General features: G+C 40.0%; 6 protein-coding genes across 7 annotated transcripts in view; 2 read left to right on the top strand and 4 right to left on the bottom strand.

The window, feature by feature from the left end:
- The window catches only part of LOC6585916, a 32,733-nt gene extending 22,542 nt beyond the window's left edge, over positions 1-10,191 (bottom strand). The window contains exons 1-3 of one of the 2 annotated variants that reach the window (XM_002011504.4): positions 9,818-10,191; positions 7,802-8,044; positions 486-567 (exon numbers count right to left, since the gene is read on the bottom strand). In XM_002011504.4, the coding sequence (XP_002011540.2) occupies positions 486-567; positions 7,802-7,861 (142 nt within the window). In that variant the 5' untranslated portion in view covers positions 7,862-8,044; positions 9,818-10,191. Of the gene's footprint in view, positions 1-485; positions 1,129-7,801; positions 8,045-9,817 lie in introns of those variants that run through there. The other variant, XM_044008965.1, reaches the window with a different exon arrangement.
- Positions 10,192-12,414: 2,223 nt separating this feature from the next.
- LOC6585915 (ubiquitin-conjugating enzyme E2 S) lies at positions 12,415-13,671 on the bottom strand. The gene is made up of 3 exons (XM_002011503.4): positions 13,214-13,671; positions 12,665-13,135; positions 12,415-12,568 (listed from the first exon to the last, which is right to left on the bottom strand). Exons 1-3 carry the CDS (start codon positions 13,220-13,222, stop codon positions 12,428-12,430), a joined length of 621 nt encoding a protein of 206 aa, XP_002011539.1. The 5' UTR covers positions 13,223-13,671; the 3' UTR covers positions 12,415-12,427.
- Positions 13,672-14,417: 746 nt separating this feature from the next.
- Positions 14,418-16,865, top strand: LOC6585914 (partitioning defective protein 6). Its single transcript, XM_002011502.4, has 4 exons — positions 14,418-14,757; positions 15,180-15,408; positions 15,480-15,871; positions 15,936-16,865. Exons 1-4 carry the CDS (start codon positions 14,680-14,682, stop codon positions 16,347-16,349), a joined length of 1,113 nt encoding a protein of 370 aa, XP_002011538.2. The 5' UTR covers positions 14,418-14,679; the 3' UTR covers positions 16,350-16,865.
- Positions 16,866-18,095: 1,230 nt separating this feature from the next.
- LOC6585913 (lymphokine-activated killer T-cell-originated protein kinase) lies at positions 18,096-20,754 on the bottom strand. Its single transcript, XM_002011501.4, has 3 exons — positions 20,369-20,754; positions 19,319-19,677; positions 18,096-19,234 (listed from the first exon to the last, which is right to left on the bottom strand). The coding sequence occupies exons 1-3, from the start codon at positions 20,626-20,628 to the stop codon at positions 18,699-18,701; spliced, it is 1,155 nt and encodes a 384-aa protein (XP_002011537.1). The 5' UTR covers positions 20,629-20,754; the 3' UTR covers positions 18,096-18,698.
- Positions 20,755-21,595: 841 nt separating this feature from the next.
- Positions 21,596-24,684, top strand: LOC6585912 (exopolyphosphatase PRUNE1). Its single transcript, XM_002011500.4, has 2 exons — positions 21,596-21,777; positions 21,844-24,684. Exons 1-2 carry the CDS (start codon positions 21,730-21,732, stop codon positions 23,059-23,061), a joined length of 1,266 nt encoding a protein of 421 aa, XP_002011536.1. The 5' UTR covers positions 21,596-21,729; the 3' UTR covers positions 23,062-24,684.
- A 381-nt stretch (positions 24,685-25,065) lies between these two features.
- On the bottom strand, positions 25,066-26,878 carry LOC6585911 (60S ribosomal export protein NMD3). The gene has a single exon (XM_002011499.4). It carries the CDS (start codon positions 26,756-26,758, stop codon positions 25,190-25,192), a length of 1,569 nt encoding a protein of 522 aa, XP_002011535.1. The 5' UTR covers positions 26,759-26,878; the 3' UTR covers positions 25,066-25,189.

Here is a 26,878-nt window from a genome sequence, read left to right as displayed (position 1 = left end):
CCTCTAACTTTCTCTCTCCCTCTACCTCTCTCTCCAATTCTATAACCTTTTTGCCCTCCAACCCTAATCATTTTATATCTACCACCTCACCTCAATGTTAAACACTAAATTCATTCCTTTTATCTTATTCATGGAAAAATTGATTCCGTCAATTTTCGATTTAACTTTGCCTCTCACTCACTCTCTTCCTCCTTCTCTCTCTCTTTCTCTAAAGACTATTTGCACTCATCTCCTATATCCGCTCTACTATATGAATCTTGGGAGCTTTACTTGACCTAAATTGTGGCTTATATTTTCTCTTCCTCTTCCTCCCTTTCTGGCATCATATTCTCTTATTCTAGATCTTCGGCCCGTCCCTTCATCCGCCCCTTTCCTGTTGCTTTATCCCAACCTTAAGGCCTTAGGCCTTTACCTTTATTTCTCCCTCCCTTTCTTATGATATACTCTTATTCTATATGATATATGATAGTTTTTGTCGCACTCACCTTCTTTGGTTATAGCTTCTGTATCGCAATTGTTAGCAGTTGCCTCGTTGCTCTCGTCGTCGTCTTTGGGCTCGAATTCGACCTGCGAAGTATCAACGTCGTAGAAATTAACGCGGGTCACGTGACGCACATAGTCGGCGCTGTCGGTGGTGCGATGCGGATGGCGATGCCGACCAGCGCCTGGTCTCTCTCTCTCTCTATCTCTCTCCCTCTCTCTGTCTCTCTCTTTGTCTCTCTCTCTGTCTCTCTCTCGCTTCCTATGGTGGTTAGTAGTGTAGCTGGCAGGTGTCTGTGGTGGCTGAGCCTCTGGCAGTGTTTGGCCTGTTGCTGGCTGCGCATAGATGCGTAACACCAGTGGTGCCGCCGAGTGGGCGTGGTTGTAGCTGCGCGGCGGCTTTGGCACCACATTTGCAGCAACAGCAGCAGCAGCAGCAGCAGGGGGGCAGTGTGAAGGGCGAAGGCGAAGGTGAAGGCTTAGACTGTTGGCTATGACTATGACTAGGCCAGTGGTGCAACTGGGTGGTGCGATAAACGCTCGCCGGTATGGCCGTAATGCCAGTGGATGCGTTCGAGGATTGATTGCCATTGCTGTTGCTGCTGCTGCTGCTTCGACTGCGGCTGCTGCAGCTCGAGCTTAGCTGATCGTGGCTGTGACTGTGGCTGTGGCTGTGAGTGTTGTTGTTGTTGTTGTTGTTGGTGGTGGTGGTGGTGGTGGTGGTGCTGATGCTGCTGCTGCTGCTTTGGCTGCATGTGCATGGCGCTAGTAGAAGGATCACCACCATTCGTTCATCTGGGAGCGCTCAAAGTGTCCAATTGACTACATTGATGCTGGCTGCGAGCACCAACAACTGCCACGCCTGCTGCTCCCACTGCTGTTGCTGCCGCTGCCGCTGCCGCCGCCGACGCCGCCACCGACGGTCGCAACTGCAACTGTTGCCTAATTAATGTTGTTGCCGCACTTTCGCTGCAACCAATTTGAATTTGTTGTGCCGCACAAAACATTTCAGCGACACGCGATCCACGATCCACGATCCCCCCGGTCCACGTTCCACGTTCCGCGTTCCGCGTTCCGTATTCAACGTTCCACGTTCCACGATCTCCGCTCAAATCTCTATTTGTTTATTGTCTCAATTGTGTATAAATTATTTGTTGAACTGCAAGTGAAATTTTGTTGACTGCGACTTTGACATGAAGACGTGAAGACGCGAGCTTCAAGTTGAGCCAATCGATAGGCGAGACTAGCAGATACCCTGTAGTCGAGCAGCTATTGATTGGGCAAGAATTATAGTCTATTTTAGCGATAATTGTTTTCGAGCATAGCTATCGATAAGTTGTGATCGATTACACATCGATAGCAACCATCACAATCGATAAAAATCCGCCTTAAGCTATTTATAGTCACTTATTAGACACATAGGGGAACATTACAATTTAATTTCCTATTTGTGTCCAATAGTGATTAAACATAGCTCAATAAGGAATGTTCCATATCGATATTATTTGAACGAGATGAGTTATCGATCAATAATACTCTACATTTGTATACAATTCTATTACATAATCTTTAGGGATTACCATAAAGCGATAGATTTGATTTGATTTTATCTATTTTATCGATAACATGGAAAATTTATCGATAGGTAGAAGATCTAAGGGTGATTGTGGATTGTTTCTGAAGACAAAATCATTTTAAAAGTGTTTGATCAACAAGATCAAAAAACTTAAGAGCTAGCTGGACGAACTTAGTTATCGCTTTAAACTATCGTTTCAAACTATCGACTCTAAAGAGCAAATGAAGTCATTAGAGCTCTTGAGAAGATATACACATAAAAGTATGCATATATACATGAATATATATATCACCAACACACAGACTTGCCCAGCCAATAGATACTCCTTGATTTAATAGCTAGACTTAAGTCACTCAATCAAAATATGATTTACTCAAATTGCCATAAAGAGCTCCACAGTTTATTAAATGGGCTGGCCATGGAGGCGTGGCACTTGAAGTATGCCAAGCGTAAAGGCTTAGAACAAAACGGGTCTTCCCGTTGCAGCACAGACAGACACACACACACACACACACACACACACACACGTACACGGCTCATAAAGTTAAGAGCCCATAAACAAAGCAGTTGCTGGAGTGGGAGGGGAAGGGGGCATAGGAGGGCAAGGTTTGTTAGCTTGATATTTGGTCAGTTGGTCTATTGCACAACAGCTCGCAAGAGCCACAAAAGGTTGCTCGAGTTCGCTGTTGAAAGGGCAACAGTTCAAGGCGGTGAAATGGAAAGCAGCCAAGAAAGAAATCCACTTAAACAGCAAAAAAAAAAAAAAAAAAAATAAAAAAAAGAGTCAAAATAAAAAAGTCAAATGTGGCCAAAGGTCACGCCCACAGACGACAATCCAAAAATACGAAATACGACACTAAAATGAAAACAAAAAAGAAGCTCAACAAGATTCACAGCCAAATGTTCGGGGCCCTTTGTCCAGGTGCCCATTTGGCCCATTGGCACTGATTAAAACGAACGACCCCACACGAAATGTGGGGCGGGGGCCAATTGTCAGTTCACTTCATTATGCCCCTTTCACCCAATGTGGTATAATTCAACCACAAGCCACTCCTCCTCTGCCGCCTCTTGCCCGTTTTCAAGTACGTGACCAAGAGTGGAGTCGGAGCATGCATAATGCAGATAATGTTGGCAAACGTAAAGCTTCCTCATCCAGATATATATCACACAAAATAGTTGAGATAAAAGGAAAAGTGCTTTAGTCACTGCTATGATCGACTTGGAAATACCATAAGCGAAGGAAGAAAACCAAAGAAATTTGAGTCTAGAGTAATAATAAAGAATTCTGCATTTTAAATCATGAAAATCGCTGAAAATATAGCCGAGCTATAAATGTTTGAACATATGCAAAAAAGAACTGTCCACTTAAGGGTTAAGCCCTGACCAAGTCTACCAAGCTATTTTTTTTTTATTGCCTACTATTAGCTCACACTATGGCCAACCCAACCCACCCCCTTTGCTCCCATAGAGCAGCAGCTTCTGCTGCTGAGCGCAAGTCTCCACACTTGTCTAGTGGTCCACAATGTTGACCAGCGAAATTGTCAACGCTGAATTATCACACTGAGCATTGCGGCAGACAGATAAATTGCATAAATATTTTTAATTAAAGCAATACTAGTAAGAAGAAGAAAATTATAGTCTACCGCTTAAGCAATGAGCAACTCTACAGAGTTAGTAATTAATTTGCATACTCTCTGAGCGCAAGTCTCCAATTGCATGCATTACAATGCTTACCAACAGAATTGTCAGTAACAAACTTGCAGCAAAAGAAATAGTTTTTTTCTCTTTTTGTTTGTTTTGTAAAAATATATATGTATATTAAAAAATCATATATGATATATATAAGTTGCTCGCATAAGAATTCAGCTATATCGCACTGACCAACTCTACAAAATTGTTCCCAAATTGTTTGTCGCCTGTCTTGCACTGTGCTCTGTCGCACAGCACCTGCTGCTGCTGCTGAGCGCAGCAAGTCTACACTTGCAAGTCTACACTCTGAGAGAGCATGCTGAGAGAGCATTTGTGATCGGCATTGTTGTTGTTGCTGTTTGTTTTCTTCTTTTTTCTTTTCCTTTTAATTCCAATTTATTTATTGTTGCTTTTGGCGTGCGAAACGATTCTTGAATCGATAAATACGCTTTTAACAATCAATTTGTGAGCTTTTGGCATTTGTTGTTGTTGTTGTTGTTACTGTATTGTTGTCTTTTGTATTGATATTCGCGCTGAGCGCTCGTTTTGATTTGGACTATGGCAAGCGCGCACGCCTGGAAGCCACGTTGGAATCACTGGAATATTGATCATCAATATGCGCATGACGTCAGACCGACACAACAACAGCACCAGCAACAACAGCAACAACAATTAAATTGTGCTTGCAATTTGGCCATTTTTGTAATTACTTCCGCCGGCAGCGATAGGACAAATTGGGAAACCTTTGGCATATACCCTGTGCGGCAATCATGTGGGGTATATTTTCTTACCATAAAACATAACATGTTTTGTAAAGACGAAAGTGAAGCTATCGAGTCTATAAGCTAACCAAGTTTAAAGTTATCGAACTTGAATACCCTGTACATCAAGTGAATGGAGCGTATTGATTATGCATCACTTAGACTTATAAATGCATTTTACAGTCAGGAGAATATTAATTACTGTAGAGGGTAACGGGCAGTCGGGCATTGCCCGTTACGCAAAGTTCTACTAAATGCTTTGGCATTGGCTTTGGCTCTGCTTTTGATTGATTTTTACGCTTTGTGGCGCTGCTTATGGGACAGTAAATGTTGTTGATAGATACACACACATAAATATATACATATTTATTTATTTGTGCATATATGAGTCAGCAACTGCCACGCCCTAAGCTCCAACTCAAATGACAATTGCCCGAAAGGAAAAAACAAACAAACAAAAAATCAAAAAAGAATTGAAAAGCCAAATTCAATCGCAAATGCCTTTTACTTGACCCAAAACCAGCAACAACAACAACGACAATAGCAAAAACAACAACAGCAGCAGCAACAGTTGCAACTTGCAACTTGCAACTGCAACAAGGCGACGCCTTTGCCATGCAAAGATTTTGTTTTTTTTTTTTTGAAAGGGGGGGCGAGCCTACGAGTCACGCACTGGTCAACAAATATGCCCACACATACCCACATACATACATGCATATGTGAGATGTGCCACGCCCACTTTGCCAGCTAATTTGCGCCATACAAAGACATTGAATTGTTGTCAGCGCACACAACAAAACACAACAAAGCAAAGCAAAAAGCAGCACAGAAAAAAAAAAAAAAAAACATTTCAATATTTCAAGACGCACAGACAGAATCCCAAATAACAGTAAAGCATTGTTGCTGCAACAACAACAAAGACAACAACAAATTGTCCAAAACGCTTCACAAGCAATAACAATAACAATCAAATCACGACCAGCAGCTACCCTGTAGTCAATTGCACCTAAAGCAAGTGCATTGAGCTTAGGTATATATACATATATATATGTATGTATTTGTTGTATATATGTTTCCTTATATTTATATCAATACACATATATATATTTCACAGATTTATGCTTTATGCTGCATACATATCCTTTTACATACATACACTAACTCAATTGCAAATATAGCCCATTGGAAGTCAATGCACGCGGTATAACAGCTCAAATAGCAACTGCTTGTGGGTGTACACAGCTTTCCTCTCCCTTCCTCTAATGCTGAGTCCCCTTCCACTAGCGAAGACATACACCCCTCACTCACTCTCGCTCTCTCCTGCTGCAAGCATTTGTCCATTTTGTGAACGAATAATGCGCGTGATATTGTATATATATGTATGTATGCATGTGTATATGTGTGTTTGTGTGTGCGCGCTTTAATGGTGGGAAAATATTTTTGCTGTGATTTGTTGTTGTTGTTGTTGCTATTTGGTATTTTTTTGTCGATTTTGGTTTTTGGTTTTTGGGACCGCATTTGGCAGCGACTGTGCCGCAGGATCTTTTCGAGGTTTGGGCGCACGTTACGTATACGCAACGCAGCGCTTATGCAACACGTGGAAGCAAGGCCCAAGCAAAAGTAGTGCAAAAAAGTCAAGAAAGAGACACAGAAATACAAAGGCTAAAAAAAACAGGCAAACAAACAAACAGACAACAACAAATGTCACGACAGCACAAACAACTAGAAAAACGCTGCACTTAACGACAGCCAACAACAACAACAACAGCATCAACAACAAAAACAAAAGCAACGTCGGCGGTTTTAATGATTAATTTTTTGCACGTACTTTGCCATATAAAGCGCGCCACTTAAAGCTGGAACAGCGGAGAGTAGAGGGAGAGCACGTACGTGTGTGAGTGCCTGTGGAGAACGTCATGTTTGGAGAGTGCCGATTGCCGCTGTATCTATGCGTGTGTGTATCTATGTGTATGTGTGTGTGTGCATAGTTGCCATTTGATCAAATTAATTAGTATCAAAAGTTACAGTATTTTTTTTTAGAAAACTATGTTTGTAATTCAGCCAAGTTTTAATTAAAAAATATTTTTTTAATGGAGAAAAATAATAGAAGCTAAATTATTCACGACAGTGAATCTAAAAATATGTGCATATATATAAAAGTAAAATTGCAGTAAATATATAATAAACATTAATTTTTAATTGTATAGGACAAAAACAAGAAATTAAAATAGATTTTTTTTTAAACAAATTTAAGGTCAAAGCCAAATATTATTAAAAGGTGATATATAAAAAAGGTTTTAAAAAATTAAATTGAAATTTATTTTCAAAAATTAGTGAAAGATAAACTAAAATCTGTATACATATGTTTGTGAAAAAATTTAAGCAATATCACCAAAAAAAAGGATCAATTATGGGAAATGGGTACTTTTTATTTCCCATACTTGATCCTATTTTCAAGTCAAGTACATTTGCAAGCAAGTGGCAATTCGTTTGTACGTGAATGAAAAGGAAATAAAAAGTACCGAATCAAGTACATTCGCAAGCAAGAGGCAATTCATTTTGAATGTGTGTGTAAAGGAGAGCAATAAGAAATGTCAAACATTAGGGACCAATCGTCTTTAGAGAAATAAAAAGTAGCCAATCTAGTACATTTTCCAACAAGTGCAAACTCCGTCTTGCATATGTATGTGTGTGTTGTTTGTGTGTAAAAGGGCACGAAATGTCACTGCAGCGTTGGCCCCAGACTTTAACAATAACAAAAAAAAAAAAAAAAAACAACAAAAACTGTCACAAGCAAAATATGCACATGTATATGTTCATATATGTATGCGTATTTGCATTTGTATATAGTTCTTTCGATATTTAACCAACTTTTTTATTGCACGCAAGCGCATGCAAAATGCACAAAACACGATTCAAAGTCGCACGTCAAACAAATAACGAAAAAAAAAGTAAATAAACAGAAAAAAAAACACGAAATAAATAAAAGGACTATTCCAATGTGCGCGCGGCGTGTTCGATACGAGGGCGCGTCGACGACTGCGGCGCTGCACGAGCTGCACCGTTAGTTTGTTACACCTGAACTGAACCGAGCTGAGGCGCGCACGTTGAGTCACATTGAGCGCGCGCGCGCGCACGTTGAGCCAAGTGCGCGCCCGCTCTCCCACCCCACCATTGTTAAGTCAAAGCTCTATACACACCGAGAGAGAGAGAGAGATAGCCGTGTGTATTTGTATGAGTTTGCTTGGATTTGTTATTGTTATTGTTTTTGTCTTATCTCTTTTGTTTCACTTACCAGTTCGTTCTGCTCCTCCTTGGCGCCAGCTTTTGTTTTGCTCGTCTTGCTCAGTGCCATGCCGCCTCCAACGCCCACTCGCGTGTGTGAGCAAAAGAGATAGAGAATCGGAGAGTTTTGTGGCTATGTACAGTGAAAGCTCTCAGTCCCTCTCTATCTCCCACTCTCTCTGTCAGCGCCCCTGCCTAAGCCGTTCTAAGTCTCCTTTTAGCACCAAACTTTCATTTACATATTTTTAAGCACCTATTTTGCAAAATTAAAAAAAAAAAAACTAAAAAAATGTTTGTACATTAATTTTTTGTACATTAATTTTTTATATTTTATGTTTTTTTATGCATATATTATATTAAATATTTATTGTTATATTTGTACATTAAGTATTAGTTCGCTTTAACGAACTTTCACTCTACTTGCGTCTAACTACACTTTAGGAAACATTGCCCGAAGAAGCTTTAATATGCACGATTTTAATTAAATATGTTTCAAATTTATTCACGTTAGCGACCTTTCACTGTACTTGCAGTTGGCTGCACTTTTGATTTGACTAATTTCCCTTGCCTACTTTTAGGCGACGCCTGCCAAAAGCTCTGGTTGTTGTCTTCGGTGAGGCAACGCATGCGCTTAATAACTGTTTAGTTTGCTGTTATTTCTTCATCTTCTTCTTCACATTATATTGAGGTTATGTAACGATCCTGCCGCACAGCGTTCAAAGCTATCAAAACTTTTAGCTATGTAGGTAAATCCCCCAAAAATGGCATTCACGTTCTTGACTCTGTGTAATTGCTGCGCTGCTTTTTGTTTCTTGGCGCCCACTCGCAAAGAAAAAACTCGCTTTTGGTCAAAATGAGTTTGACGTATTTGGCTCAATCTTGAAAAAAAAAGAAAAAAAAAACAATTTGGCCGCCCACCACACAGCAAAAATAGTTGAAACGAAAAAGCGTTTTTGGAGGATTTTTACGACACTGAAATTTCCAAGGCGATGCTTAATACATATTTACATATGGAACTGTGCACGGCTATGTGTGTGTGTGTGTATGTGTGTGTATATGTTTGTGCACAAATATAACTGATATTTATTTATTTATTGACAGCCGCTGGAAATGACGAAATGAGCGAGTTATTTGCGCGACTTAGTTTGAAACGTCCCACACACACAGTAAATTATATAAAAGAATTGCTTATACATGGGATACATATACATACATACATACGTATTTACATTAGCATATGCATATGGAAATTGACGGACAGTTGTCTGACTGACATGTGTACATACATACAAACATACACATTGCGAACAAAATGTCAGCGCATTTCATAGACATACATATGTATATATGTATGTATGTGAACTATGCATACATACAAGTGTACATGTTTATGTATTTGTGTACGCACTTCCAGCTGCATTCCTGGCTGCACTCCCCACGCAGCCAGACAAGGTCAAGCTGATATGAATTTACATAAATGCCTAACTATGTTCATACATATATAAATATGCAGTATATAACAAGCAGCTGAAACTCTCTATTTCTTATTATTGCTTCTTTTTTTTTTTTTTTTTTGACTGGCCAAAACAGATGTTGCTTAAATCGCAAATAAAACGGTTGAGCGCGCAAATAACTGTCGCATTCCACGCGCCGTTGCGCTGCAGATGCAGCAAATTATCCAATGGGGCATGGCACGCGACCTCCCGCCGCCCATGCCCTTTATAATCGCTAGGGAGGAGGTGGCGAAAACACACAAAAATGTTCGATTAATTTGCAATCTATCGATCGGCTATGCGATATATACAATGCACTAACACGCACGAACACACACATATATGTACACACACACACACACACACGTGTGTGTAAGGCTATATTAGCAGGGCGTGTTTTGTTGTTTTTTTGCCGCGCGCAGCCACAAAACAAAAACAAACATTGCAACTGGGCAACGCGACACGGCGACACACACACACACACACACACACACACATATTGTATAAATATCGATACACTAATACACACGTACGTTTTGGAGGAGGCGCGCAAAACGTTTTTTTTTTTTTGTTGTTGTTTTGTTTTTGCTTTTCGTTTTTGTGTTATTTTTTTGCGAGTTGCGCGTTGCTCCGAGCCAAGCTAAATGGTTTGTTGTCGTCCGTCCGTGCCAGATTCACAACTGATCTACCTGCTGCTCGCTGGCTGCTAGCTGCGAGCTGTTAGCTGTTAGCTGCTGTTGTTGTTGTTGGCAGCCAAATTGGTATTGGCGATCGAGCTCGCGCGCACGCTTGCGCCTGCGCCCGCGCCCCGCCCGCAAATCACATTCACAACTAGCTCGCCTTTTGCGGTCCATCTGCTCAGCCCGCCATTCATTTCATTGGAAGAGACAGACGGCGAGTGTGAGAGAGTGAGAGCGAGTGAGCGAACGAGCGAGCTTACGCTGTTGTCATGTAATGTCCAACACTGGCCATTGAATGTTGTTGTTGTTGTTTCTGTTGCTGCGCCTCATCAGGTTTTTTCTTATAGAGCAAGAGAGCGAAAGCATTCTGCAACTCTCGTTGCTGTTGTTGTTGTTGTTGTTGTTGCTGCTGCTGCTGCTGCTGTGGCTGCGACAATTTCGAAGTTGGGCTGAAGGTTAGCCGCTTGGAATATTGGCCCGGCGTTGGCGTAAGCGTTGGCGTGCCAATAAAGAGCGCACAAATTAGGGAGAGTTTCGAGAGCGATCAAACGAATAAGCAAGAATGACACAGAAAGAGAGGGGGAGAGAGAGACTTGAACAAACACACACACCTGTAAGCTCTCATTGGCAATTCGTAGAATCGAATATTTGAAACACTCTTCCGGTTTTCAAAAGACAATTTGAACGTGCAGCGACTAGACAAGCGTTGCCAGATCATTTCTATCTTATATATGATTGCTTACAGTGAAAGCTAACTAAGGATAAAACAAATGCACCAATTCGACAAAAAAATACTTTTAATCTATATCTATATGTATATATCTGTTCTTTTGAAAATAAAATTTTTTATATATTATATATTCCATTTTTCAAGATCTACACAATTTGCTCTCAAATGTCACTTTTATTTGCTAAAAGTTTTTTTTTGCCATTTTTTGAGTGTTTTCAAAATTTAACGAAATTTTTGTATTTAATTTCTATATATATATATTTTTTTTCTTACTTATCTTTGCGGGTTTTGAACTATGAAGTTAATTGAATTGAAAGATTGCAGTTTAGTTTTAAATTTAATTTCTGTATAGTATTATCTTTCGAAGGGCACACAATTTTAATTTTAATATTAATTTTAGTTGATTTGTTTCTTGTTTTAACTAATTCGAATTATTCCTTTTTATAAGTACATAATTTAAGAAAAAAAAGTTGTTTCTTGTTTCACGAAGTGCCCAAAAAAAATAAAATGAATAAATCAAACTAATTTTTGAAAAATTCGCGAACTTAAATATTATATAGCAAAATCTATTGGCAATATTATATATATTTCAAGCATTTTTTCTATTTTTTTCTTATTATTGCTTAAATATAAGGACAATTTTTTGTATTTGCTTTATTTTTTAGTTGAAGCGCGCGAAGGTCGAATAACAAAGAAGAAATTAATAATTTAAAAATTTCCAAATTAGAAAGAAAAAAAAAATTAAGTATTTAAAATTTAAGGAAAAATTTCAAGATTAAAAAATGAGAGAAATTAACTTTTTAAAACTTAAAAAAGCGTTTTAAATCTAACAAAAAAATGGTTAAATATATTTAGAAATTTTAAAAAAATATATATATTGCAAAATTTTAAAAGTTGGTAACTGTCAAATTAAAAACCAAAGCACTAAGAATAATTATATGTGTGGGCTAATGTGTGTGAGTGAATGTGTGTGTGTGAATGACTGTAGCAAATAGTGCATGTGTGAGTGTAAATTTCATGTGAATGTTGTATTATCTCTCACTCGCTCTAACGCTCTTTGTAGCTGCATGTGTATATGTGTGTGTGAGTTTTTTAAACTAATTTACATAGATATTATAAATTATGCTAAAACTAGCGCGCAAAGCGATGTTTTATGTTTTATGTGTGTGTAGCAAGGATCGAACTATATATAGATATACATACATACATATATTTGTTTTTCCTTTTTTGTTGCTACAAACTAAAAATCAGATCAGCTCTTGCTCTGAACAATATTTTTTTTAATTTTCTTAGCTCGCTTTAAATCTGTTTTGTTTTCTATATATATTATATTTATTTTCTTTTTGTTTATATATATATATATATATATTATATTTATGTTTTGCTTTATATATATATATATATATATATGTAACTGGATGCACTTTTCTTTGGAGTTGTTGTTTTTTTGTTGTTTCCGTTTCAGTTTTAAGAATTCGCCAAGTTTTTGCATATTTTGTTTAAGTTATCTTCAGTTGGTTGCCTTTTGCTATTGTTCACTGTAGATGTATGCCTGCTGCTGGCTTTACTTTTAGATAGATATATATATATATATACATATATAGTTGGTTGTTGTTGCTGCTCAACTATATACATGCATATATATACATATATACAAATATATATTTGTTACTGTTGAAGAATATATATATAAATATATGCATATATACATATATATATATTGCTTATGCCTCTCATAATCTCTTGAGCATGCGTTTTTTCTCCTTGAGCAGCTTCTCCTTCTTCTTATCCTGCAGCTTTTTATCCAGACCCGCATGCTTCTTATTCGATGGACCATCATCATCTTTGGCATCGCTAACGCCACATTTCACAGGCTAAAAACAAAAACGTACATACATTAATATCAGATAATATAGATGCGATGACATGTAAAAATTAAAGTATGTCTCATTAAGTCTACTCTGTTGCACCTGTGCATGGATTTCCGTCATCATTCGCGCCCGCTGCGAATAATCGTCGTAGCGTTCGAGCAGCATTTTGCCAGCCTCCTCGTTGAGCGCCGATTCGGGATTGGGCACGATGAGCAGACATTTGATTGTTAACAATATATGCTTAATGCCCAGATCTGGCTTCCAATCCTTTTTCAAGGTGTTCACACAGATCTCACCGTTGGCCGCAACATTTGGATGGAAAATTTTGGTTAGGAAATATGCCTTTGGCGGCGTTTGTGGAAAATCTTTGCTCAACGTTAGCTTCACACGAAAGATGCCAACGGCATATGGTGTTCCAGCTGGTCCATCGATCAATGCCTGTATATCGGTGACATCGCTCTCATTGATCAAGACTTTGATGCCCTCGGGTGGTGTTGTTTCCATATCCTGCAGCTCCTTCATCACCTGCCGTATGGTCTGCGGCGACAGATTCTCCACATTCGAATATTGCTAAAAACAAACCACAACAACAAAATATAAATATTTATATTTATATATATATTGTTTTTATTCATTTGTTTACATTACCGAACTCATTGCTGCGTCTGCTTTCGTGCGTATGCGTACGTATGTATATATGTGTGTGTCTGCGTCTCTCTGTATTTAAATGTATGTGTATGTGTGCGTCTCAAGGTTTGCTTAATAATCGGTTTTTTTTCCAACTGTCCTGGCTGGAAGCTTTGATTAAGTTAGCTATTCTAACTGTATCGCTTCACTGGCGTCGTCTCGTGAATAGAGAGAAAACGTTTTTGGCTCTGTTTTCGTTTTCGTTTTCGCTGCTGTTTTTCCACTTTGCGCCCGTTTAATTGCTGTTCGTCGTTGTTGTTTGTAATCGATTTGTTTTCCTATTTGGCTATTGGCTTTTCGAAACATTTAAAAAACACAACAAAAAGAAATAAATGAAGCGCACACACTGTTTCTACTCAATTGCACACTTCTACACGCTCAACAACAAAACACACACACACAAAACAGCCTCCATTTACAGAAACCCTCGTCGTAGGGTATGCGCTACACTGTCGGCTATTTAGATTCTTGCTCGATGCTTTGCATACACACTCTGCTCACCTCAAGTTCGTCGCATCGAATAATTCTATTTTGTAATATAACAATTTCAACTTGCTTGATTAACAGCAAGTAGGCTCACTAGGTTATTTAATTTTGTACCTTACTAATGTTAATTGTTATCTTTGCTTAAATGCAGCGTATGCATATGGAACTATGGTCTGCACCATTAAACAGCTATCTATACTCCTTTCATGCGCATGCACTAGTGTTGTCTCGCTCGTGTTTATCGCATTGGACAGTCCCGCAATAAATTCCTACGCTATTATTATTTAAATTATTTTAATTTAATGAATAATATTTTATTTAAAAGAAATGTTTTTAAAATGTACAACGCTTAAATGGCAATATATCTTCATTTTTCCTATTCATATTTAAATTTTCATCTAATGCGATTGTGCAATTAGTGCTGCCATATGCAGATAAATACTAGGGGCGGTGGTTTTTTAGTATTTCTTCAAATAACAGTCATCGATAAGTTAGACGTTTTGTACGAATTCAAAAATTGTTCTCATAATTATGATGTTCATATACTTAATATATTCAGCAGCTTTGATTGTTTTATTTGCTATGGCAATATTCCACTTAATTATGGTTAAATTGCTCTCGATTATATACTATATTTAAAAATATATCGATACATGCATGCAACAACTATATTGGTGATCGCTGCAAGAAAAATCGCGATGTCTCGATGTTTTTTTTACCCAAACGCCAACGCATAATTTAGTTTTAGTTTAGAATTTTTTCGAATTATAATTTATTATACAATTTGTTTTTAACTTAACTGGGCACCAACACGTTTGGCTGTCGCCGCGACGGCAACTTGAATGAACACGCACCGCATCAGTTGCGCGTTGATGTTGTTGCTGTAAAAATTGTGTGTGTGCAATTGGAAGTGGGCAAAAAAATAGATATAAAAAGTAAAAATGTCGAAGAATAAAATAAACACAACCGCAGCGCAGGCAGCAAATGCCGAAACGAATCTAATTGAGGTGAAATCAAAGGTGAGCTAAGCAAGCAGGACTCCTGCACAAAAGATACAAATGTAATACTTTTTTGGACCAATTTGTTTGGGTCATACTGAGAGATAGTGGAAACGACGGCGGCGGCACTGCTGATTCATGCCTGCTGGAAATGACAGCAGAAACGAGCTGTTGTTGTTGTTTGCTTTTGAGTGGAGCAACAGTTGAGCGGCATTGCCAGCTGATGTATGATATTTTGTCAAGTTCATCCAGAAATGTAACCATTTGCTTTACATCACATTGTTGTCGTCTTTACCTGTTTGTGCATGCGTGCAGCAACAGTTGGGCAGCGTTGCCAGAATGTTGCCGATTAATTTCGTCTAGTTAATCTTGCAAATTGGTCAATTATCCCCTGTCTCCGAGATTCGTTGCTTAGCCAAATAATGAATAACACTTTGTTTCAGTTCGATGCGGAGTTCCGACGTTGGAGCTTCAAGCGCCACGAGCCAGAACAGAGCTTCGATAAGTTCGCCTCACTGATCGAGCAGCTGCACAAATTGACCAACATACAATTTCTAATACTCTACATTGATCCTTGCGACAACGATCTGCTGCCCATCAACAACGACGACAACTTTGGGCGTGCATTGAAGACGGCGCGACCGCTGTTGCGAGTCATAGTTCAGCGTAAAGGTACGTTTCATGATTAATGATATTGTCAGCTTTATAACTTTAAATATAAATATATGTATATTAATTCACAGACGATTTGAACGAGTATTCGGGCTTTGGCACAATGAAGCCGCGTAATTTGATTGGCAGCATACTTGGCCACACGCCCGTTAAGACCAAAGCACCATCCATATCCATACCGCACGACTTTCGCCAGGTCTCGGCCATCATTGATGTGGACATTGTACCAGAGACGCATCGACGAGTCCGCCTGCTGAAGCATGGAAGCGATAAGCCGTTAGGCTTCTATATACGAGATGGCACCTCCGTGCGTGTTACGGCCAACGGATTGGAGAAGCAGCCAGGCATCTTTATATCACGTCTGGTGCCTGGTGGACTGGCTGAGAGCACTGGATTACTCGCTGTCAACGATGAAGTCATCGAAGTTAATGGCATTGAGGTGGCAGGCAAGACGCTGGATCAGGTAAGTGCAGTAATTGTAGATTGCCATTAAATGATTCATTTAACTGCTCTTTGTTGTACACTAGGTAACCGATATGATGGTAGCAAATAGCTCAAATTTGATCATCACTGTGAAGCCAGCAAATCAGCGCACCTTAACGTCAACACATCGCGGCTCCTTCTCAAGAAACAGTCAGCTATCGAGCGGATCACATCATACAAATCACACCAATACATCCGATGAGCTGGAGCATGATGATCAGGATGACATCGTTGATTTAACTGGCGTAACGCTTGACGAGAGTCCCATCGGTGGCAATGGAGGAGGCGCTGCAGCAGCTGCTGGAGGAGGAGGTGCTAGCTGTGTGACAGTGAACAGCAGCAGCAACAGCAACAGTCAACAATTGTCCTCGTCGCCGTCCATGCATCATAAACAAGCTGCATCGAATGCATCCACAATAATGGCCAGTGATGTCAAGGATGGAGTTTTGCATTTGTAAATGGATGCAAATGCTAATGAAAGACAACACACACACACATACACATACACATACACATGTTTAATATATATGTTATATATGCAGATATATGCAACACCAACACACACACACACACACACACATTCCACATTTCGTCTAACGTTTCCATTTCCAATATTTGTTGTGCATAGACATTTGTTTATTTTTAATTCATATATTTTGCATAAGCATTAATGTCCTTGTTAAACATATATACATATATATTTATCGATATGAGATGTGTTACACTAGTTAGAGTGAGATAGATAGAAAGAGAGAGGAGAGTGCGATAAAGTTGACTTCCAAACGGAATTGTCTTTGTAGCAATTAGCCACGCCCACAAGCTCGAAACATTGCATTCCATATATGTACACCTACACTCACACACACACACACACACACAAACATGTACTTACTACTTAAAAACTTAAGCAAAAAAGAGAAGAGAAAAAGAAATGTTTGTTCGTCCTGTCTAAAAATTATTACTATTTTTTTAAATCTGTTTTTGCGCACTTTAATTGAAAAAGTATATATATATATTTACATAAATTATTTTATTTTATTTTATATAACATTTATTTTATTATTATTTTTTTTAAATTTGCTTTTAAAATATGTTCTTTCGTCCAATTTGAATTTTAGAAAACTTAAAAAACAAACACCAACAGCGCCTTTAAAAAAAAAAAAAAAAAACAACAACAACTATATAGAAACGCATAACGTTTTATACAATATATACACACACGATATGAGCTAGACTATATATTTATATATATATATATAGAACTTTTTATACACATTTCTATTATTGTAGTCAAATTTGCGAATCAATTGAAAATCAAGTTAACAAACAAACGAAAAAAAACATATGAGAGACATATTTTAGATATATATACACCAAACAGATATAAATCGGCTAAAGCTTAGTGTTAAACAGTTTATCGAAACTACAGAACACACACTCTATATAAATCTACATATTAATTAGCTAAGCGGCTAAAAATATTGTTAAAAGCAAATTAGATAACAATAAACGAGTATTGCGTATACCACTAACTAAATACAAATCGAACAACTATATAGACTATATGCTACATATATATAAAGCTATATACACTGACAACAATGAAAACAAAAACATCAAGAAAAGACAACACGTAATATTATTGTGAATGTATTTTGAATAAATCTTGGCTGCACTTCTCAGTGCACTGAAAAAAAAAGCTTAAACTTTTTTTTTTTTTTTTTTTTTGTAAGCTCATGTTGAAAATCTATGAATAAATAAGTGAAATAGCTTAAAGAGTGGATGGTATAACAGAACTGATTGGCTAGGACTTGACCTCTAATCTAACGGACTTTAACGGACACTAATTAAAATAAAAAATAAAGTCAAAATTTTAGATTTTTTAGTTTAGGTCATCAAAAAGCGAAACGTAGTCGGGCTGACTCTATATTCTATAATTTATCTCCAATATTTTATTATTTACATTCTATCTCATCTATCTCCTATCTCATGTTTACGTATCTTATTACTTTCCATCGCCTATCTTCTATCACTACGTTGCCTCTTCCACCATCCATCTTAGATATTTCATCTTTCAAGCTCCATCTTCCATCCTCCATCTTACCGCTTCCATGGAGCTCTACCTCAATAGAAAATTTTACTATATATTGCATCAGCTAAAATCTAACATCTCTATAAAGCTTAAAACAAATACAAAGTCAAAATATTTTTGTTATGTGTTTATTCGCGAATTATGGACAAAAATGAACGAACATTGGTTTATTTTGTTTTTGTTTTTCTTTTTTTTTTTTTTTTTTTTTTTAGCTATTTTGTATATAGCGTAAATGGAATACATGGAATATTTATAATATATGTATATGTAGAGTCTTAAAATCTAATTCTGAAATATGTGTAAATACAGATTCACGTTTTCATTTTGTTTTGGCCTTTGTCAATGTTTTGCAGTTGATGCATTTTTTTTACAGCAAGTGGGTGAGGGAATTATACATATAGAAAGAGGTAGAGAGAAGGAGCAGGAGTTACATACATCGGGGGTTAAGCTCATGCAAAATTGATTCCATAATTTAAAATTAATCACTAAGTTGAGGTCAAGAAAAATATGTAAGCCAACAGAGAGAGTGGAGAGAGAGAGAGAGAGAGGGAGTGCGTTAGTTTGTGGATGACAAGGAAAGGACCATCTCTATAGAGAGGGAGACAAATATAGTTACATTTAGAGCGCTTATTAAACTATGTTTTTTTTTTTATAGTTAACATTTAGAGTTTGCTAATTGGCAGCCAGATTAAAATGATATCAAATAATTATGATATTAATCGCTGGCTGAATCACTGGCTGTGACCACATTGGCCGCATTGTTCTCGAAGCACTGCCAAATGGTGCGTGCCGCTGGACGATCCTCGCTGTGGGCATTGGTGCACAAGTAGAACAGTTCGACAACACAATTGTAATCGTCGCTCAGCTGGAATGCCACGGGCAATGGTGGTCGTGTGCCATACGCCTGCTCCACATGACTGAGCGAATAGTCGGAGATGTCATTCTCTTTGGTATCATCCTCGTCGGTGTCCACAAGGGCATCGGCCGCAGCATTAGCATCCTTAACGCTGCCATCTAGATCGGTGACGCTCATGTTTCCCTCATCTGTGTAGTTTAACTGGCGGCGCTGCTCCTGCGAGTTTTCCAAGTCAATGATGGAGCTGCTATTGAAGGCGGCGTCCAGTTCCAGCGTGTGTGGCGGCACCAGGGCCAGTGTCTCATAGATGATCAGGCCGAAACTAAAGATATCTGCTTTGCTATCAATAATATCCACCTCGTCCATTATCTCTGGCGGGGACCACAATTGAGTGCCTGTTCGCAATACAAATATATATTAAAAGTCAACAATATATTATGTATATTCATATATATAGCTAATGCAGCTAGTACACCTACCCACATATTGCAGCTGGGGATTCTTGTGAAAGTTGATCTCGCCATTCTCGTCCAGAGGCAGGCTAACGCCAAAATCACATAATTTACAGATCTCGAATTCGCCCTTGACCAGGACATTGAAGGACTTCAGATCGCCGTGCAGCAGACGTGCCTCGGTGTGCAAAAAGTCCAGAGCATGAGCAATGTCCATGATCATTTTGAATGTATGTTTGGCGGGCAGCGGTCCGAGATCCTCATCGTGGCGTTCCTCCAATATGGAGCCCAGCGATGTGCTGCACATTTCCAAGGCCAGTGCATCGACGCCCTCCGACGATTTAATCACGCCACGAAACCCGACTATGTTTGGGTGGTTCAGTTTGCTGTGTGTAAACATAAGAGACATGTATTTATGTTGTATACATTTGGGTGTGTGTGTGCAGGTAGGTACATATATTGAAATACTATATTGTACCCAGTTGGAAATTTGATGCATTCCCTATTTAATGTAAACATAACTGTCTGCCAGTTGTACTTGAAAATGGATCATATAACGGCGATATTAGCACATAAGCAGTTATCGTATGAATAGAAAATTTAGCATTAGAGTGAGTTCTATATTTTTATATCCTAAATGATGATTAGTCACTCTCAAGGACATGCCATTTTGTTGGTGAACATTTATTGAAGCTGTTGAATGTCATTTGATCATGACAACTAAGAGAATTTGTTCATCTAATTCTAATTCTTGCAGGATGCACAGCTAGATTTCTGCATCAAATTTGCTACTGGGTATGGGACCGCAATTGTGTACACCAAATGCACGCACACATGAGCGACGCAGCAGCCACACACGCATATGCACACGCATGCATTCGCAAACACACACAAACACTCGCGCGTATAGCCAACGGCTCGCCCACGTGTGTATACATGCGTGCAAGTGTGTAAGCGGGTGTGTGTGTGCACGCACGTGTGTGTGTGTGTAGTATACAGCATTAGTTGGAAAATACATATGCATATGTGCAATCAGGCCATCGAAAAATGAAAATGGTGCAAGGAGTTGGGACTCACCGCAAAATGGCTGCTTCGTGTATGATGCGGTCATTGAACAGCGTATCCTTTTTGGCCCTGGTGCGTTGTGTGATGCGTTTGACCGCCCACGGTGAACGTATGCGGCCCAGCTTTGGTGACCTATCCAGGCGATAGACACTGACACCGGTGCCATGACCAAGTGTTTTCAGCATCGGTGATGGTGGTATTCGGATCGGTGTGCTATTGTTTTGCACATTCTCCATGTGCAGGTTGCGCAGTTTGCGACGCGGTGTATCCATTGTCCTTCTATGCAATCGCCTGTTACGGTCCACAAAGATCGGCAGATATTTGTGAAATGTAGCAAAACAACTTTGATATCTAATGTGACGCGCACAAAAATGCCGTTTAATTGAAAAGTAGGGATGGCTAGAAATTTGCTATCGATTGGCAACATTAATTGTCAAAATGATATTTACTGCTATTGCGGGTAATCAGCAGGTCGAATAAAATGCGATGTTTTTTAAACGCTTGTTTTTAAATCAGTGACATTTTCAACATCAAGTACACGAACTATTCAAGGCTTGGGGGTTTGCAAATATAATGAGACCGGCACATTTTTGTTGATTATTGCTGGGTTTTAAAATATTGCGTAACGATATTTGAATTGGTCAGCTATATCGATATGTTTTATTACGCATCCGTTAAAGTCATTGCATAACGGTTGGAATATATGTTCAAAATGTTGTACAGCAGACAATCAAACAATCCAACGTGATGCTGAAACTTTAATGACAGCTTAGCAGAAATATTTTAAGAGTTACTTGGATACAGGAGACTTTGTTAAAAAAGCTTAGCTGAAGTTTACAGGCTCTCTGATAGTGAAAAAAATGGATTATCTCAAATCTACGTTTATTTGAATAGCTGCATTTTCTACTCTCATGAATGTTTAGCAAATAATCACAACATAGGTCGACGTATACTATTAAAAAACAGTTGAAGTCGAATAATTGGACATTATTTAACCCGCAACAAGCCACTTTCAAAGTTCATCGATACCTGTTGCTTATACCTTGAATCGATTGCACAGTAGTTTTTCAAACTCCAACCGCAACTGCTTATTGTTAAATTCTTGGCGCGAAGCTATCAAATACTATCGATACTTGTTGCTTGCACTTATCGCGAATGTTCGTTTCAATGGCAGCTCCCTGTCTCTCTCGCTCTCTCTCACTCTCTCTATCTACCACATCCCAGCCCCGTATCATTATCGATACTTGTTGCTTGCGATTATCGTGTGTACCCGATTTGCTGTTGACATTTGTGGCTTTTCACACGGAGCTCCACAGTGCCGTTTGTTATTTATTTCATGTGAAAATTGTGTGCGCACTGCTACGTCTGAGCAAATGTGTCTCTTGCGTTTCCTGTTACATTCGCGTTCCACGCTGAGCCGCGTAAGTGAGACGGTGCACTAATATAAGTTTTCACCTTAATTAGCTATATTGGATTTCAATTTACAGTACCTACCCGATAAGGCGGCCAGCTCGACGACAGCTCGGCGAACGCCCACGCCCAGGCCTCCGCCCACACAGGAAGTGCAACGCAAACTCAATTTAGTGATAGGCAATGAGTCGTGCGATTTGGACTCGGCTGTCTCAGCATTGACGCTCGCCTTCATCTATGCGGGCAGGCAGAAGGACCAGGACTTTGTGCCTGTATTGAATATACCACGGATCGATTATCCTCTCAAAACGGAGGTGTGTCACATGTTCCAAAAGTGTCAAATCACTCCAGAAATGCTCGTCTTTCGCGACGATCTGCCAGAGAAGTTGACTAATCCGGATATTAATGTCATCCTGGTCGATCATCACGTCAACAGCTGGGCAGCGAATGTCGGTGAGATTCTCGACCACAGACCGATGGAGAAACATCCAGCAGTAAGTCATTTGCCGGTGCACTGTGTGCGCCATATCGAACCGGAGCTGGGCTCCTGCGCCACACTCGTGGGCGAACGTTACATGGCTGAGCAGGAGCCACGCTCCGCGTATGTCACTAAATTGCTGCACGCCACAATTGTGCTCGACACCATCAACTTTTCACCAACCGCGAAGCGTTTCTGTGCCCGCGATTTGGCAATGGTCGAGCAGCTGGAGCAGCTGCAGAGGGAGGACTTGGACGATGGCGAGCGCAGGCGTTTGCGTTGTCAGCTCTTCGATGAGCTAGTGGCAGCGCGTGCGGACATCAGCAAGCTGAGTCTCGTCGAGGTCCTGCGCAAGGACATGAAGCGCCTGCAAACGGAGCGTCACATGGTGCCCATGGCCGGGCTGCCCATGTTGGCACGCGACTTCATCGATCTGCCCGACGCCGAGAATGCCATACGCCAGTTCGGTTGCGGCACCAATCTCCTGGTTCTGCTGGGCATGTACGTGCCGCCGGTCAAGGGTGGCCAGGTGATGCGCGACGTGGCCCTCATCTCGCTATCCGGACACGCCCCGCTGGTGGAGCGTGTACGCCAGGCCTTGCTGGCATGCGCGACGCCCCCGCTCGATCTGCGTCCGCACGCACTCGACACCAATTTCATGGGCGGCAGCTTCCTGAGGCAGCACAACGTGCAGGCCACTAGGAAGCACATTCTGCCGGTGATCAAGCGCGTCCTGCTGGAGTTGGAGGCATCGCAGCACTGCGACTGCGATGACGTTTACTTCTTCAAGGAGAAACCCAAACTGGGCCTCTCCTAAGCAAGCACACAGATAGTACAGTGGAGACTGCCTAGCAAGTACAAAACAGAAAAAAAAAAAAAAAAAAAAAACCAAAATCAAACCAGCTAGACGGAAGGAGAAAGATTTACTTGTAAGTGGATTTCGTATCCGTTAAACGAATTCAATGCAATTCCAATTGAATCTGATATCGATTTGAAAGTCCAATTTGAAACCAATTGAATCAGATATCACAAATCAAACAGATAACTAAACCAAAACTTATTTATTGTATTAGAAAATAGCAAAAAAAAAAAAAAAAAAAAAAACAAAAATCAAATCAAAAGGCAAACATAAATGGGGAGCTCGAATTCGCATTCGATCTGTAAACCCAAAGCGCATGCGATTCCCAGCTGGATTGGAATTCAATTCCAATTTGCAAATCAATGTAAACAAATATCCAATCAAACTGTATATCCAATTGGATGCAAATTGATGTCGAGACTCGAGATTTCCAACAGTTAGTCAAGTATAAAACAAATTGAAGCGAGCTTCTAAAACGCAAAACCCAATTGGATCGAATTCCAATTGGTCTAGGATAAGAGGATTTTCTGAAATCCAATAATTAGTTAAATAGAATGAAAATTAAAAGTGAAATCCAAACCCATTGCATAGACTTCCAATTGATGAACGCAATTCCGATTGGCATTTATTGAAAACTAAAACATGAGCAGATGGAACTCTAAATTCTTGCTGTAAAACCCAATTAAATGTAATTTTCCTGGCTAAATGTAAACTGAATAGGAATGCACTTTAGATATCCAATTGAATGGTATATTATTGTCGTAAAGGCCAATTAAATGTGATTCAACTAATATCTAAATGAAGAAGAAATATTAATCATCCAATTGAAAGAAAAATTCCAGCTGTAAGACCAATTTTAAGTGATTTTAGTTAGTTTTTAATCTGTGAAATTTGTGATTTTGTTTGTATTTTGTATAATTCAAGAATAATTAAATTCAGTGTATTTTGTTTTGTTTTGTGTAATATAATCTAAGTTTAATCTGTTGTTTATTTTCACATATTTCGAATCAGTCGCAAAACTGAATTCTCATTCATCTCTCTCTCTCTCTCTCTCTCTCTGTCTCCCCCTCTCTCTCTCTCTGTCTCCCCCTCTCTCTCTCTCTCTTCAGCTACACATGAAGAGCCGCATTTATTCTATATGTAAATCGAATTTATATATACATATATATACTAATTCTACAGTTAAGTTATTCCAGCTGAACAACATGTAAATCCAATAAGAGCTATGAGCTTTGCTGATTGGAATTTTACAGATTTCATGGAATTAGCAGCTAGCACTATTTCTATTGCAAGCTGATAAGACTCGGAATTCTAATGAAGTCTAATCGGATATACTACATGCATACAGACATGTTGCACGTCCAGCTTGTTTGAAGTAGAGCTGCTTATTGGCAATTTACTCTTAGCTAATTGGATCATTTAACAGGCCAATCGGATATGCCAGAGGAAATCTAATTAGTTAATGTAAACACTAACTGAAATCTCGCTTTTTAACCAGATATGTATATATATATATATACATTAATCTGTTTAGAGTTCCGTTATGTCTTAGAATTAAAAAAATCAAATCAAATTGTCGAATGTTATTGTTTGTTTTATTCCAACAAATTATATATATGTATATATATAAATATGTATGTATAGATCTATATATAAATATATATGTATGCGTGCGTGTGTGTAAATACATAATAAAAAAGAAAAGTTAACTACAGTTTTTCTTTAGCTGTGGCTCCGCTTCCTGTTCGCTTGCAGCAGAAGCTTCGACTCTTCCTTGTTGACTGGACCGCTATCTGTTCCCACTGCCCCATCTTGACCTCCTGCTCTTCCCTCTCTGCCTTTCTCTTGCTTTTCGTTGGCTTGAACTGCTCTTCTGTCTCTTCTCTTCTGCCTGCTGCTTCTCCTCCAGCTTCCGCCTTTCTTCTCTCTTAACAGTATTTACAGTTCTGTCTCCTTCTCCCCATCTTCCTCGCCACGCCCTGGCCCCTCTTCTGCATGCTGCTTCATCTCTTTGCGTTTCTTCCATAACTTTAGCTTTCGACTCCTCCTCTTCCTCTTGCTAGCAAATCCTTTCCAATATTTATGTCTATAGTTGCGGCTGTGCTTCCTCCTGCTCCGTCTCCTGTTGCTCCTCGCCCATTTCATCGTCCGCACACTCCAGCGTCATGTCCTCAAGCATCTCGGCCAGCGTGATCTGCGGCACATCCGTCGCGCTCTGCAGCACCTCAATGGGCAGCGTCTTCTTGCTATCACGATAGACATTGATCTGTCCACGTATATCGGGGTTCTCCTCGATGTCGTCGAGGAACTCGTGATAGTCATATTTGCTGCGCTCGTCCGTCGCCTCATCCGCCAGATGCTTGAGCTTCCACAGGCGTTGGCTGAGACGCGTCTGCCGATCGTAATGCTTGCGCACGAGCACAACATCCGGAATGAGGTTCGGAGTCAGCTTATCGAACTCTGGATTATTGATGTTCGCCTCGGCCGTATTGTAGCCCATCACCGAGTCGCCCACCTTCAGCACGTGGCCCAGGTGGGAGCGTGTATGTACGGGATTGTCGTTGATACCCAGCTCTGAGGAGCGCACCACCCAAATGTCGCAAAGGGCGTGCTTGAAGGAGACCATGCCCTGGCCCGGATACGTCTTGCGATCCTTATCGTGTATCACATCGATGTCCATGACGATGTACTCGACCAGTTGCTTGGGATTGCAAATAGCCTCGAACGGAGCACGGAAATAGACCTGACTGTTGACCTCGGCGATCTGAGCCGTCAGCGGATCAATCAGGTGAATGCTGCTCGAGACCCGATTCACCAGACACACGGGCGAGATGTTGCCCAGCTGCTGGCGCAGCTTCTTCGTGAGGCAGACGGCGCTGTCCTTCGATATGGGCGCAATCTCCACCGACCAATTGTATTTGTAGTTGTAGTTGTTGCTGTGTATGTCGTGTGAGATTAGGCGCTTCGACGTGGTCACTTTGACAGGAACCATTGTCTGCAGAAAATCAACCATGCGCCTGGCATGATTCTCGCTCACATAGTAGAAATCGAGGCCGCCGTGCTCGGGCTTAATGCCCAGCGTGTTCTCATGTGCCTTATATTTGAGTATCAACTGCTCCAGGTAGTAGAAGGTCTTCTTGTTCTCGGCCCGTTGACGCACTTGCACCAGGCAGCGCCAAAAGTCTTTGGCCTCTGTGCGATGACAATCGGTGCACATTTGATTCTGCACCGTAAATTCAACAATGAAGACCTGCTGCAGCACTGTGCCTCCAGAGATTTCGCCATGCACCGTCAGCTTGACCTTGATGCGCTTTGAGTGCTGCTCCGTCCATATGAAGCCTGCATCAACCAGTTTCACCTCCTTCAATCCCTTCAGTTTTTTCAGGCAAATGGCCAGCAGCTCCCTGGACTCGAGTGAGGCCTGTATCCACTCATTGGGCGGCTGCAAGTAACGCTCGCAGTTGCGACAGAAGTGCAGCACCGCCTGCTTCGGTATATTCTCTGTGATATCCACATGATTTCGCAAACATGTCACGCACATATTCGCAGGATTTGGCTGTATGGCGACGCCGCATTCGCAGCACAGGATCATTGCATTGCTGTTGATATTGTCGGCGCCCAGCTCGCTGACGCCGGTGTAATTATCGTGCTCCATCTGGCACGTTTAATTTTGCGTCTTAAGATTTATTCTTATTTCAAATAGAATAACAAAAACACGTGCAACCTAGTGAATTTCACAGCGACGTACAATCGGTGTTGCTGCCTGCGCCTTGGC

The sequence above is a fragment of the Drosophila mojavensis genome, unplaced genomic scaffold (assembly GCF_018153725.1).
Source record: "Drosophila mojavensis isolate 15081-1352.22 unplaced genomic scaffold, ASM1815372v1 contig_136, whole genome shotgun sequence".
In the NCBI taxonomy this organism is placed as follows: Eukaryota; Metazoa; Arthropoda; class Insecta; order Diptera; family Drosophilidae; genus Drosophila; species Drosophila mojavensis.
Note: the sequence above shows the minus strand (reverse complement) of the source record. Positions and strands in the feature narration are given on the sequence as shown.

Excerpts from the sequence above, each read along its gene's own strand:
- LOC6585915 (XM_002011503.4), bottom strand. Across the intron at positions 12,569-12,664 it reads TGACGGAAATCCATGCACAG|CCTGTGAAATGTGGCGTTAG; the intron begins GTGCAACAGAGT and ends TTTTGTTTTTAG.
- LOC6585914 (XM_002011502.4), top strand. The coding sequence starts at position 14,680 with ATGTCGAAGAATAAAATAAACACAACCGCAGCGCAGGCAGCAAATGCC. Across the intron at positions 14,758-15,179 it reads TAATTGAGGTGAAATCAAAG|TTCGATGCGGAGTTCCGACG; the intron begins GTGAGCTAAGCA and ends ACTTTGTTTCAG. Across the intron at positions 15,409-15,479 it reads AGTCATAGTTCAGCGTAAAG|ACGATTTGAACGAGTATTCG; the intron begins GTACGTTTCATG and ends ATTAATTCACAG.
- LOC6585913 (XM_002011501.4), bottom strand. The coding sequence starts at position 20,628 with ATGGATACACCGCGTCGCAAACTGCGCAACCTGCACATGGAGAATGTG. Across the intron at positions 19,678-20,368 it reads CACGAAGCAGCCATTTTGCG|CAAACTGAACCACCCAAACA; the intron begins GTGAGTCCCAAC and ends GTTTACACACAG. Across the intron at positions 19,235-19,318 it reads TCCCCAGCTGCAATATGTGG|GCACTCAATTGTGGTCCCCG; the intron begins GTAGGTGTACTA and ends TATTGCGAACAG.
- LOC6585912 (XM_002011500.4), top strand. The coding sequence starts at position 21,730 with ATGTGTCTCTTGCGTTTCCTGTTACATTCGCGTTCCACGCTGAGCCGC. Across the intron at positions 21,778-21,843 it reads CGCGTTCCACGCTGAGCCGC|TACCTACCCGATAAGGCGGC; the intron begins GTAAGTGAGACG and ends TTCAATTTACAG.
- LOC6585911 (XM_002011499.4), bottom strand. The coding sequence starts at position 26,758 with ATGGAGCACGATAATTACACCGGCGTCAGCGAGCTGGGCGCCGACAAT.